Genomic DNA, 14,255 nt, shown 5'->3' on the forward strand with positions numbered 1-14,255 from the left:
TTGAAAGTGGCAAAAACAAGCAAATATGGGCAATTAAAGAAATGAGAGGCTGTAATAAAGTGGAAAGAGTAATTACAAGTGGCAGGAATAGGCAAGCAGTTATTAAAATAAAGTGGAAAGAGTAATTACAGGTGGCAGGAATAGGCAAGCAGTTATTAAAATTGTTTTTTAAAAAGGCAAGAAATAAAAGAGGCAAAATTAGGTAAGAAAATAAAAAAAAACTTGTTAAATGTTGCAGTAATGGGCAAAAAATAGAAAAGTGGTTAAAAGGGGCAATCATGGGTTTATAAGTGGCAAATATGGACAATCAGTGGCAAATATTGGTTTACAAAAAAGGGCAAAAACTGGTTAAAAGAGGCAAAAGTTAGGTAAGATAGGTGAAGAAAACCTGTTAAAGTGATAGTAATGGGCAAAAAAATTGTGAAAAGTGGTTAAAAGGGACTAAAATGGGTTATGGCCGGCAAAATGGGCAAGTGAATAATGAGAAGAGGTCAAAAAGAGGAAAAGAGTAGTTTAAAGTGGCAAAATGGGCATAATTGTTTGAAAAAGGGCAAAAAATGACTAAAACAGAGTAAAATGGGTGGGAACAGTGATTAAAATGAGTTTATAAAAGTGGCATGAATAAAAAATTTGAACATCGGAACCCATTAATAGCTGAGCAGACTTTTCAGCTCCAAAAAGAAGTATTTGCTGGCCAGGATGTGAGCATACTGATCTAACACTCCTGCATTGATACCATCAATAAATCCCAACTGGGGAGGGCCCTTTCTCTGGGTTTTTCAGCAGCCTAGCCAATTCTGTTGGATGCTCTGAGTACACCAGCAGATATACAGTATGAGCACACACACACACAGTCACCTACAGCAGGTTGAACGGATGTTGTGCTGAGTGATGCTCTTTGACCACGATGACCTGACCCTGCATTCCACCAAATCTCTCCCAGAAATCTAAATATGTCCCAGATTTCACAATGACTCACACAAATGTCCCCGTTTTCACCGAGAAATCCCATCGGCGATCAGTTATTTCAAGCATGTAAGAGTGTTTCCCAGGCCTCCTTACACACACACTGCTGAGGGGAGGATAATTGAAGTGGATGCTCCCCTGTGGAGAAGTCATTATGATTGGTTCTGGCCTGATGAAGGGGTTTGGAGGCCTCGCTTTCTGCTCATCGCAGTCTCATGAGATAGAAAAACGCAACTCTGGCATGCACACGGAAGAATGCACAGAAGCAGAGAGTGAGGAATGAAGTGAATCAGGCTATCAGGGTGGCATTGTTTAGCTTCAGAACTGTTTATCTGCTCCTCCTTTGGTGTAACTCAATCCTTTGTAATTCATGGAGTCTTGAAACATAAACACTGGAGTCTCCTCCTGCACTGCCTGGGATGTGGAGAGAGTCCAGCTAGAGGGCATTTCCATAAACACACCCACACATTCACAATAACACGCACAAACATGGAATCAGGGGAGCATATATGAGTCAGACGGCTGTGGGCAGGGACCGGCTGTGTTATCAGGATAAATTAAAGCCAGCATTGAACAATTGAGAGCCACTGCTTGTTATTATTACAACTATGAACAAAGACTAAGCGGACACACAGGCAAACACACAGTGGAAAAGGCCAGACAATCCAGACGCTTTGTTTGTGCCTCCCTCATTAGCATCTTTATAGCTAGGTAAAATCTCTCTATTCTGTCCCTTCCCTCTACTCTTATTTGCAGATTTTTTTTAAATATTAAAAGCCTTTGGTTCATTTTGAGGACATGTAGCATGAAACAAACCAGAACAGTGAGCCTATCTAGAAACTCCTCTCTTTGTTCCTGATTTTTACAGTATCTCATGCTTTAATATTAACGCTACGTTTGCACTTCACATGTTTTTATTGCCAATTGCAAACCCCATTTGCTTTATTTTTGTGTGCTTGTTGACTGAAATGGGTCATTGTGCATCTAGCCCGAGGCACCAAGAATAGTAAGATGTTTGTTTTGTATGTGTTTTTTTTTCTTCTTTCCTCTTGTCAACACAATGCTGTATTACTCACTGGGTTTAAGGTGGGGAAATTTGTTGAAATCTCAAAGTGAAGAAGGAAAAGAGAACACAAACCATACTTAAACTGCTCAATTAGAGGAGTGATCTTCATCTACCTGTCAACGTGCCACAAGAGATCACTATGAAAAATGAAGGTTTTTTCCTCCTAAATCAGCTGTGGCAGGTAATCTCTGTCATGGCAGATCTGAATTATCATCAAACACAGACATCACACAGCTGAACAAAGACACAGAGTCAGGTATTTTGGTTCCCTTTTAATTCTTCCTCCTCTGCAGGACATGGATGTCTATTTTCTTAGGTTATAAATAGCCCTCTGATATTTCTCATGTAGGCCACAGCCACTCACACACTGATGTGGGCCATGCAGGGTAATGAATAAATAATGCTTACCAGGGATTACCACTGCAGATGATTTTTCCTCTTGTATGCATCGCCATGTGGCTTTAGCACTATGTGCATGTTTTTGTATCATGTCAGTAAGGCTGTTGGGGGGGTCGCCACTTAAAGAAACAATATGAGGGGAGAGGGGATGAAAAGGCTTGTTTGATTGTTCATTTTGAGTGGTTGCTTTAATCTGATTTGATTTGACCCCCTCATCAAATGGACTCATAACTGGGATGGCCAAGCTTAATCTCACTGGTTATAATCCAGTGCTATACTGGGCGACCACAGCTTGCCCATGCAAGGTCTTTGCGTACACGTGTGCGACATATGTGCATATTGAACATCTGTGCATGCCTTCATGTGTGTGTGTGTTGATCCACTTAAGTTAATCAGCTGACAGTTCAGAATCGATGTGCAAAGGCAAACAGAGCTCTGTGGTGAGTGATGATGAGAATATGACAGTAAGTCACTAGGCCGGGTTGTAACTCATGAGTCCAATAGCTTTAATGGACATGTAAAGACCACAGTGGAGGACTGACTCAGCTGAACGGGAGACAGCAGCTATTGTGATACAGATCAGTGCAAGGGTTTGATTCTAGAAAGGCCATGGCAGTCATTTTGACGGTGTCACATTTTCAAAGTATTTGCAAAGAAATTACATTAAATTTAATACTTTTTAAGACCCTCACAATATAATTGAAGAGCACATTGCATCTTTAATTTCTAACTAGTTAAATCAGTGACAGGTATGTGCATGTTTGAGCAGATTGTAAGATTGAAATGTGACAACATAGCCAAGAAAATGCAGCTAGTATTTTTTATTGCAGTATGCAAATAAAGATTTATTTGAGATGCTGGCAGTGCTAACATTAACAGACTCGGTGCTACTTAATCACCAGGCAAAAGCTGCTTTTCATTACAAAATCCTGTAAAATGTTAACAAGTATCAGTTCACACCTCAGCTCAAACACCTTCTCCAGACACGTCTCAGAAAACTTGCATTTGCCTGTGATTTCCATAAACACATCGCTCAATCACAGTTAAAGTGCTAGCTAGAGACTCAGTAGAGCTTTAAGGATGCGCAGATAGCTTAACAGGCCAGAATATTAACAAGTGTGCAGACAGACTTCCGAATTTCACTTGTGCTTAAATATTTATGTAAAAACAAAAGCAGAAAAAATAGTTTAAACCTCTTTTGACAAATACAAAAACTGAAAACAACATTAAAGATTTTATGGTCTTACATTTAAGACTTTTTAAAAGCTTTCACTTTTGCTAAATTGATTTATCAACTTTTAACACTTTTTAAGACCCTACATATATGCTGATTTGTAATATGTATATATTTACCAAAAAAAATTACAATGCTTTTGACTTTTCTCTAAGTGTTGATATTTTAATTTGAAATTTCATTTTAAGAATTTGCACAGAAGGCAAAGGAAATACCTTCACCCTAGAAAGACCTTTGACTGCATGCATTTTTATGCACTTAAACTGACTGATTTGGTTGCTTGACAGCATTTATTGTTGCTTACAGAGTAAGCTGCCTGTGAGACTGAGGAGGATTTAGGCTGTTGTTGGTCAGCATAAGTGTGCTGCTCTGTGGTGCTGATCAAGGGCTGGTCTGGGGGACCATCGTAAGATTTCACCTCTTTCAACCTGTGATTGAGAGACGCATCAGAAAACATTGTTTTGGCTGTTCAAACATTTCATCAAGGTTCTGTAAACCAAATTTGTGTCATAATTTTCAAATTAAAGCTCATTATTGCAAAATAAAAATTTACAAAAAAACAAGACTTGGTTTGATATAACTGCTAGATGGAGCGTGAAGTAGAGCCACTGCTCCTTCGTATCAAAAGGAGCCAGTTGTGGTATCTGATCAGGACGCCTCCCTGTGGGGTCTACCAGGCACATCCAACTGGGAGGAGACCCTGAGGTAGACCCAGGACTCTGGAGGGATAATCTCATACAGCCTGGGAACACCTCAGAATCCCAGAAGAAGTGCTGGAAAATATCACTGGGGAGAGCAATGTCTGGGCTGACTTGCTTAGACTGCTGCCACTGTGACCCGGCCCCAGATAAGCAGAAGTGGATGGATGGTTTGATATAAAAATGACAATAAGAAAAATAAGATGTAAAAACATGCTTGAATCCAGCAAGTTTCCTTTGCTATGTTGCTTTGACTTAGCTTGTAACATTTTTCCTTGATGAAGCTTTGTTGCTGTGAAACTTAATTTTTTTCTGAATTAACTGATAGCATGAAGATCTTTACACAAAAAAATAGCAAATGGCTCTGTGTTGTGGTAATATTGATAAAACTGAGGCCAGTAGGTGGTAACCATACTAAAGTATTTATCTGAAAAGTCACACACAGACTTTCCAGTGATCACGACAACAGTTCCAGCCCCAAAATATATTTCCCGTAGTTTGTTTATAATACTGGATATTATGACTCAACCATAAAAGGGGATCAAAATTGACTATTTCATCATCAAATCAGATATAATCAACTGTTATTTTCCTGTTCTAAGAGTGTTGGATGACTTATCTAAATTGTATACATACATTTTCATATGGAATGATTAAGGTTTGCGGCACATGATGACAAATAGCCTAAATGTATTTCTGTTTATATTTGATGGGTGTATCATCAAGATAACAGAGTCTGTAACCTAGCAGTCAAAATGACCTTGTAAGGTCTTTCTAGTAGGTTTGTTAAATCTGACCTTTCTAGTGTTAAGTTTACCATCAGAGATATGCTGGTAAAAATCACACATTTTCAGCAGGCAGACATTAGAATAAGAAAGGTTGATCAATATCTCTGCGTGCATGAGCATTGTGCAAGGATGCATGACGTGTATGTGCTCTTCTTTTGTGTCCTAGCCCAGACAGTGCAGGGAGAGAAAGCTGGATGTGGGATTTCAAAGATAATCTCTCTACCAGATGGCAAAACATCCAATATTCCTTTTGAGGTTCCCCACGTGATCCCCTGTAACGCCTGACTGTGTGTGGTGGGGGTATATATTCGCTCAGACTAAATTATTATTGGATCACGTGACATGTGCGTATGCTAATAACAAGCGTAACGTCACATTAATCCAGTGACCTGGTTAAGCCCCCAACTGAAGGAAGTGAGTGTGGGAGGCAGAGATGGAGGGAGAAGAGGAGGGGGGCTGCCAGAGCTAGAGGAGAGAGAGGAGAAGAGAGGAGAGACAAAGCACGCTCCCTCTCCCACACACACTCTCACACACTCATTCACCTCGTGAGCAGCAGAGTGGAGTAGCAGAGAGGAGCAGGATGGAAAGAGTAGTAACACAGAGGGATATACGAGCGGATAGAGGAACATAGGACACTCCAACTCCAGCACTGAAACATCAGACTCTTCTTCTCCTGAAACACACCCACGCGGAAAACTCGCGTGAACCCCGGCTGCCAGGCTGGACGGGACGGCGAGGACACCCACCTCTCACACACATGCTCACACGCCCACGGAGACACACACCATGGTGGTCCAGGGAGCTGTGACACCCGGGAGAACCCGCCGGCTGATGCTTAAGCTGCCGGTAGGAACTCTGCGGAGGAACAGTGGAGAGAGGGTAAGACACTTCCCACTTTCTCCCTCTCTCTTTGGGTGACCGTGTCTTGCCGTGCTGTTGTGTGTGGGATTTAAAAAAGGTTCCTGGCTAATCCAGGGGACGGAATTAGATTGGAGTTGGTGCAAGGCAACTCAAGAGCAAAGCTTTTAATCTCTACGGTGGACAATACTTCTCTGTGTTTCCATCCTGTCAGCCCGAGTCTGTCAATCTCTCACAGTCTGTCTCTGCTAATGTATTCCACCGCCGTCCTCGCTTCTCAAGGTTACAAGGAAGTCTCACTGTGGGAGAGCTGTCTCTGGCTGCCTGTCACTGTCAGCACAATTGAACTGACTTGAGACATGAGTTAGTTTTTCTTTCATCAAGCCTCACATACAGCCTTGTTCAGCTTGATTTAAAGTGCAGATTCCTGTCTCTCCCGGGCTTTTTCACACATTGGAATCACTTTGTCTCCTTTAGTGTTTATGTGTGTGTGTAAATCTGGTGGGTGTGGGCTGAAGCCAGAAGATAATAGTTTCCAGCTCAGCTTAAGATGTGGAATGTGTGTTTAGCGGAATGACCCTTTATGTCAGTTGTGAAGACACGCTGTAACCTGCCAGGTGATTCACCTGCTTTGCTCTTTGGAAATGTTGTTTACACCATGAGGAAGCTGCAAGGGAAATAATATGGTACACAAGTATGCAGGTTGTTTGTCTCCCATATACATCTAATCTCTGATTCATTTCAGGACCCTTTCATGTTGTAAACACATCGGTATTTAGTGAATCAGGTGATGAGCCAGCTGGACTTACAACTCATCCATGCTGTTTCCTTTAAGTGTTTTCCTGTGTTTTAAATCCCACTTCCCTTTTGGTCATTCTTCCTGCTTCTTCACAATACAACTTAAGCTCCATTTTGTAGTTAATCTCAGTTTGATTTGACTTTTAAATGCCTTAGGTCTTCTGAGATTTTCTCCTCTCTTTGTGCTTCTTTCTTTGATAAGCATGCACATACTGTACCAGTGCGGTCATAAATTACACAGTGTGGCTTCTGCATATTGAATGACCACTGCTTTCACTTTAATAAGCCCAGATATTCCCAACCTGCTTCAACACAAAAATAACCACTATAACATCCAAATCTCACACAACAAAACACATCACAGGATGGCACTTTTGCCAAAAAGATTTATTTTGTTGTCACACTCACTTTGGGATATTTTTCACATAAAAATTGTTGCAAAGACTCCAGATTGTGATTCTGTTGTGACAGGGAAGATGATTGATCAAGAATAATCTGGCTGGCTGTCATAAAACTGCTTGATTGAAGGAAACCGAATACTCACTGTCCTATTCAAAGAAGAAATTGTTCCTGCTGCTGATTGGCTGCTGCTTTTTCCACCTTAATTAATGGAGAAAAGCTGATTTTCTCACGCAGGAGTGGAGGGAGGTCTCTCTCTCTCTCTCTGATTGCACTCCCATTCTTCTTGCTGCCAGCTGTGTGCAGACAGACTGAAGGGGATTACTTGTTGTGATTTGCATACACTCGCTCGCATTGTTCCTGGAAAAAAAAATTACAGACTAGATTGATGCGACTGAGCTTGCTGCGGATGCATCATGTTTTCAAAAATGATTATCAGACAGCACAGGCAGAGAAATGTGCTCAATAGATTGACAAAGATGATTTTAAAGCGGATTTAAATTATAACTCTGTCTGGCATGTTTTCTCATTTCAGGTTTCTGCCCCAGAGGCTGTGTGCTGGGTTAACCTTCACACGTCCCTACTAAACCACCAAAATGCTTTCGCTTCTGCACACAGCTGCAGCTTTGTCCCGCTCCGACTTGTCATGTTAGATAACTCGTTGCATTATCATCCAATCTTGGCCTTATGTAACTGCATGTGCTGCGTGGAGTAGTAGCAAAGAAATTGACAAAATTTTCAGCTCTAGGGGTTTCGAAAAACCTTTTAAAATGTGAAAGGCAGGTTTCCATATCCTTTGGCAACTTTTTCTGCTACTACTGTGCCACATTTTTACCCATTAGTGCTTTCATGTACTGGATCCATCACACTGCAGACAGACCATCCCCTCATATGTCGCCTAACTAACACAGATAAATGGTCATATCTGTGTCAGTAGTTCCTGATGGATGTGCAGTTTGATCAAACTTGATTGGGAGAACATAGTCATCTTTGTTTAACAGCTCTGACACATGTGAACAAAAGGAACCTGATTAGTCCTCCCTTTCTTTATGAATCACTTTCTTTTCTTTACCTCATCTACTCCTTCATAAAACCCGTCCTATCATCACATCTAGACGTGTCATGCTTCTTTCTCTCCTGCATACCTTTCAGAGCTAATCTGGCAGTGCATGAAAGAAACATATCAGCGTGGTCAAAATGGGATCCAGAGAAAGCCTGCTGTGTTTACACCCTAATATGATGACGATACATCACACAGTTGGTGTTGACAGTTTAAAACTGCTTCTTTAAGAGGATGTTTACTGTTTAGATTACCTCACTGAGCTGTCTGAATTAGGATTATACTCCGCCTTTGTTGTCCTGCTATCATGTTAAGCTGCTCAGCTCTTTTCTGTGAAATTAAGAACTAAAACAACAAACACACAAAGGAGGTGAGAGCTAGACATATGTGTGTGTGTTCTAACCCTCTACGTTGAGAGGAAAACAGATTTCAGACGGAGGAATTGCTCTCCAAGGAAACATGTTGTTGTCAGGAGCTAGGCAGGGGAGCGAGGGGGTTTAAAGGTGGGAGGGGTTGATCACTGGAGAGGGAGAAGTTCACATAGGCACAAACATACAGAGTGAGCACATATTCTAAGAAAACACACATTCATGAGAGGGAAAGGAATGCAAAGAGACAAAAGCATGACTGTAATTTAGCACTTAAGGACCTGAAAGCTCGAGGCAGCCGAGTGTGTGATGAGGCAGGAATACTAATCGATCCCAGTTACCTTTAAACGTCTCTTCTGAACCAATCAGGGAGAAGGTCAGAGCTGGATTCAGGCTTTGTGTGGGTCAGGTTGATGCTTTTCTTGTTTCTCATCAAACTGATCTAATTGTTTGGACATTAGAGTCAGAATTCATTACGGAAAATGCAAAGGAGCAATATTTAGGTATGCTTTCCTGTGTCATTTTTTACTAGTTTAGAGTTGGCCTGTCAAACGATTTTTAAAAAAAACTTGAATTTTCTAAATCATGATCAATCAAAATTTCACTGGCATTTTGGATTTTTCTGTTTTCTTAAACTAAGGAAACTGACTTCCTGTTTGGATACAGAACGGCTTCTATTGGTAGATTGAAGAATTAAAGACCCTGTAAAGTGATTAAAAAAAAAAAAGTTTATTTTAGATTTGTTGTATGGCAGGCCACTGTGTTATGAACCACCAGGTCAGATTTCAGTCATAAAAAACATCTCTAAGATTATCAAATCAAGCTTCAAAATCATGAAAATTCAGTAGTCAAATCTGCTCTGGGAGGGTGTGGGTGTGCCGGTAAATGAGCTGAAGCCACACCCACTCGGGAGAAATACAATCTTCTCAAATTAAAATAAATTTTAAAAATGCTTCTGATCAGGGTGTAGCTGCCTGCCTCTGTGCCTGAGCAGAGAGAAACAGAAGGTGGAGATTAAATTTACTGTTTTCTGGTACAAATCTCTCCATTATGATACTTTTAATGGCCCATGGGCTGGCTGTTAACTTTATATGAAGGCAGTGCCATCGGCTAGCAACAGACTGTACTGAAATGAATGGCTTGGTTAAATCACTAATTGTGGGCTCATATGTTTGCCTTGCTCAAATAAACACAAGCCAGAAAAGAAGTGAACAGTTTTCTAACTGTCTAAATCAAAAATTTAGTCACACATAGATCTCAGTGTTTTCACATGTTTACATCTGCCTAAACAGTGCCTGAATTGATACTTTTAAGAGAGGACAGTATGGTAAAAGGCAGTGGGTGAATTAAAGCTGTCTGGTTATCATAAATGATTAAAAGAAATATCTAAAAACACGCCAATAGAACATATAAGTAAAGATGTAACTTCTTTACTGAAACAGATTCAAACATAATGAATCTTTTGCCTTTCATTTGGAGTGGTAGAGGGGCATGTCAGGGTGGCAGGGTACAAAAATGAAGCACCAATCACTAATATAATTTGGTATGTTATAGGTATCTGATGTGTTGATACCAGTACCATGTTGATACTCATCCCTAGCCATCAGTGAGTTTGTTTGTTTTTTAAAGATATATTGTTGGGCTTCTATTCCTTTATTGTAGAGAGGAGGATAGTGGATGTTCGACCATGTACAGACTCAGTGAACACAACTTCACCATCGAGAGAGGCAGACAAAGCTGGCTCCCTAAAGAGGAAAGACTGTTCACCCGCTGCAGCCAACAGGAGGTAGAAAGAGAGCTGCACTTTCTAACCACCTTCCCCGTATACCAGTGGTTCCCAACCTTTTTCCTCAGGGATCCCTAGACTTGTTCCTGAAGAAAAGTGAGACACCTTGCAGGATCCACACAGAAAAATTAAATATAAATTTTAATTGTTTCTTATGAAATCTCAACAGGAAAGGCCTATACACACTTGTCATTGCATAAAGATCTGTGTATTATATATTATGTGTGTAACCATGAGTTAAGAAAATATATGACAATCTAATTTTGACAGCCTTAAAGCAAACAGAGCCCCACTTCCCCCCTAAAATCTTTGGCGCTCCCCAAAGGGGGGCCTGGACACAAGGTTGGGAACCAGTACTTTTTACAATGATATCAGTGACAAGTTTTTTCCACTTTTCAGCAGCAAAAAATCCTTCCCATGCATGAACGGTGAAAATAAACTTCAGTGTCTTGTGGGTGAAGTGCAACAGTTGTAGGACATTATGTGGGCTGTTGTGACCAAAGAAGAACCTACAAAAAAAAAAAAAAAAAAAAAAAAAAAAACAATTTCTACTTTTTAAACCATAATTTTTCAGTTAAAAAATTAGAAATTCAAACCAAATTTTTGCTACCAATTATATTTTTTCCTTATATTAATATTACTTTAAATGTATACATTGCTTTAGCATTGAAACTGATGATGTCTTCATTCCAGTGAAGACATCTGAATGGAACTGGATGAGTTGGAAATAGGGATAAAAGATCTCGGAAGAGACATGCAGGGAAGAAACTGCAGGCCATACTTGAACCGCCCACGTGCATGGGGCATGACCTAACCACTAGGCCATCTGCGCCCCAGTCTGTGACATTAAGGAGCCTTATTTTACATCAATGTGGCTGCAGGGAGATGCTCACATAGATTATTTAAAGTGTGTTGAAAGGGACAATAAAGTATGCAGTTCATTGCAATAAAAATTAGTGCACTGATTGTAGACTTTAATTAAACTTTATTAATGTAACTGATCCTGGCAACCCTAGTTTAGAGCTACATGTTACTTGCTACAGTATTGATTCAGAGCTCTCAACCTGCTCCTCAGAGCGGGAACTGTGGTCAGCCTGTCCAATTAGAGAGACAAAGAAAAGGGGAAGAGAGAGAGAAAGATGTGGGAATAACTACAGCTAAAGTCTCCTAAAGGCCCCGCTTGTACCACACCCTGATCAGTATGAAAGGGGACCCCCCCTTTTCTCCCCAAGGCAGCTCAGGAGGAGGAATGTTTTTCAGCAAGGGAGGCAAAGGGGGGACTCCCAACCTCACTCCCCTCCTCTTTCTCTTTCATCGCTTTCTGCTATGATTTTTTTTTCATTCCCTGTCCAAAATCAACCCGCAGACCTACGCATGGCACAGCTGCGCACCAGTTCAAAGTAAATCTGATCAAACAATGAGGAGATGATTGCCTATTGACTGTGAGTGAAGGCTGAAGGCACTGGGCTGCTGGTAATGTGCTTTCTCTATGGAGACAGTTCGCTAGCAGGGGTAGCTATGGAGAGAGTGGACTCTGCTGTCCTCTGCCAAAACATCACCAGAAGATGGACGGATGTGTACGTGTCTTTGTGTGTCTGTTTGTGTGCCTCAATCCTCTGCAGCCTCCATGTGGAGCTCTGAATGATTTCCTCATTATCCCAGCTCCTCTTTTCTTAGAATTGACTCTGTGGAATCCTTTCTGAAGAAAGAAACAGAGCAGAGAAAAAGACGAGTGTGAGTTGATGGGAAGGAGTTTGTTAAATTACATTTCTCTCCCACAAAGAAAAAAACAGGATGTGGAGACCCTGAAATGTTCCTGAAATATCCCCGAAACAATCTGTGCCCTTTGTTAGGCAGAGATAACACGACTCAACCAGAATGTAGGCACTGTCTGTGACTCACTCGTATGAAGGGGTTTATTCATAGTGCAATGTGTGTGCATGTGTGCTGTATGTGGCTGACTGTGAATCAGAATAAAAGGCATGGAAAAAAGGACTGAATCTGTGTGTTAAATTTAAAGACTTTCTTGATGTTAGAGCTAGTAGCACTGTGTTTGTGTGTGTGTGGGTGGGCGTGCAGGAGTGACAGAGAGATACAGCAGTGAGAAAAAGAGAGAGAGAACGGTGCAGTCTCTTGTTTTCCCGTGGGTGTGCAGCAGTAACATAGTAATCCTCATTAATATTTATCTGCCAGGCAAAGTGGAGAGAATGATTAGCTTGAGAGAGTGCATATGAGCGGGCGCGTGCCTGCATGAACACCCCTCTGTGCACGTGTGCAGCATATTACAGCATACAACACATGAACTAGGTCAACTTCTATACTTAAGAGACCTAAGATACTTCAAAGGTTTTGTGTCATAGTGGGGGCCTTTCATCGCATGCAAGCTCAGTAAATGCTATTTTAATTATTACAAACACACACATAAACTCACGGACATTCTTACTCACATAAAGAAGCTCCCTTACTTTCATCCCTCTCCTGAGCCACATTACGTTATGTTATTGATTTTCCTGCTTGCACCTCTAATACAATCACATTAAACTAGACTGATCGGAATCGAATTCCAGGATGGGTCTATACACGTGTGTCACTTATAATCTCTATCACAGGGACGTTGGTTGTGTGTAGGCGGTAGTTAAAATGAGTCTGTAAGGGAATTAAGGACTGCAAAAACAAGGTGGGTTATGATAAAGAGAGGAAGAGTTTGCTACTTTTCCCTACATGATTGTTTTTGGGGAATTCATGTGCCTCAGTTAAGGATGTTCTTGTGAGTTTATGTTGTCTGTGACCCATTTCCCTCCACTGCTCGCCCCCTCTCTTGCTGCACTCTAGTATAACATGCCTGAGTGGAGATCAGAGAGTAGGAGAAGGATTGAGAGATACAGAGTTATAAGAGAGAGAGATGAAAGAGGAGAAAAGAGAGAAATGAAGAGCATGTCAGGCTGGCCACACTCCAGATGATTTTCAAATCTTCTGATTTTGAAAACATTGGAGACCACACAGAAAAGGCCGTTTCAAATGATTTTTCATCCTCTAACCCTCTGAATGAACGCACTTGACCCTTGGCTCTCAACTGGTGGGTTGGGGACCTTAAGGAGGTCATGAAGCCAATTTCAGTAGTTCACAGATGTGTGCCTGGACAATTCTTGCAAATTGTCTATGATGGGCTTTTATTTTGAAGGATATGTCTCAATCTCTTTATCGTGTCTTATTTTGGCTCCATCTCAAGTCTGAACAGGCCCATTTTTCATAAATAACATTCAATTGATTTGAAAAATAAAAATTTTTTTTGTCCCAATCAACTCTGTGACGGTGAATGGTCATCAGTGTAATTCCATGACTGTTGAGAGGTCATCAGTGTCATTCTGTGACTGTTTTGAGTGGCAATCAGAGTGACTCTGTGGCTGTTGTCCTTTAGAGCCATAAAAGCACCGAACAAACAGTAAGTGACACTTCTCACTCTCATAAGCTGTTGTAGGTGTTCTATCAGATGCAGTCCAACCTATAGGTTCTGATGCAATAGAGCATGGTAAAATAATAGTTTGACTGACACCAAACATTTGAGGATTATTTGGACGAATAATCATTCACAATGAGCCTTGATTTGGGTTTCGCCCACCATTGAACATTGAGGGGAAAATCTGGCCTAAATTATGATTAAAATTGTGACATGTGTGGCCAGTTTAAAGGAGCTATAGAGGAAAAAGCAAAAGTTTACTTTCTATTTTCTCTAGTCTGTGTCAGGACTGGGATTCCTCACACACACTTATGTTTCATCGTTATCTGGATGAATAAGAGCTGATATATTTGAGAAACAATACCATAAAATGCACTC

The 14,255-nt window shown here is 40.9% G+C and overlaps 1 protein-coding gene across 4 annotated transcripts in view; it reads left to right on the plus strand.

The window, feature by feature from the left end:
• Positions 1–14,255, plus strand: part of frmd4a (FERM domain containing 4A) — a 116,105-nt gene that overhangs the window by 37,818 nt on the left and 64,032 nt on the right. For 2 of the 4 annotated variants that reach the window (XM_041795508.1, XM_041795509.1), the window contains exon 1: positions 5,652–6,030. The exons of 1 other annotated variant lie outside the window; for it this stretch is intronic. In XM_041795508.1, the coding sequence (XP_041651442.1) occupies positions 5,938–6,030 (93 nt within the window). In that variant the 5' untranslated portion in view covers positions 5,652–5,937. Of the gene's footprint in view, positions 1–5,651; positions 6,031–14,255 lie in introns of those variants that run through there. One more of the 4 variants, XM_041795507.1, reaches the window with a different exon arrangement.

Source organism: Cheilinus undulatus, linkage group 9 (genome assembly GCF_018320785.1).
Source record: "Cheilinus undulatus linkage group 9, ASM1832078v1, whole genome shotgun sequence".
In the NCBI taxonomy this organism is placed as follows: Eukaryota; Metazoa; Chordata; class Actinopteri; order Labriformes; family Labridae; genus Cheilinus; species Cheilinus undulatus.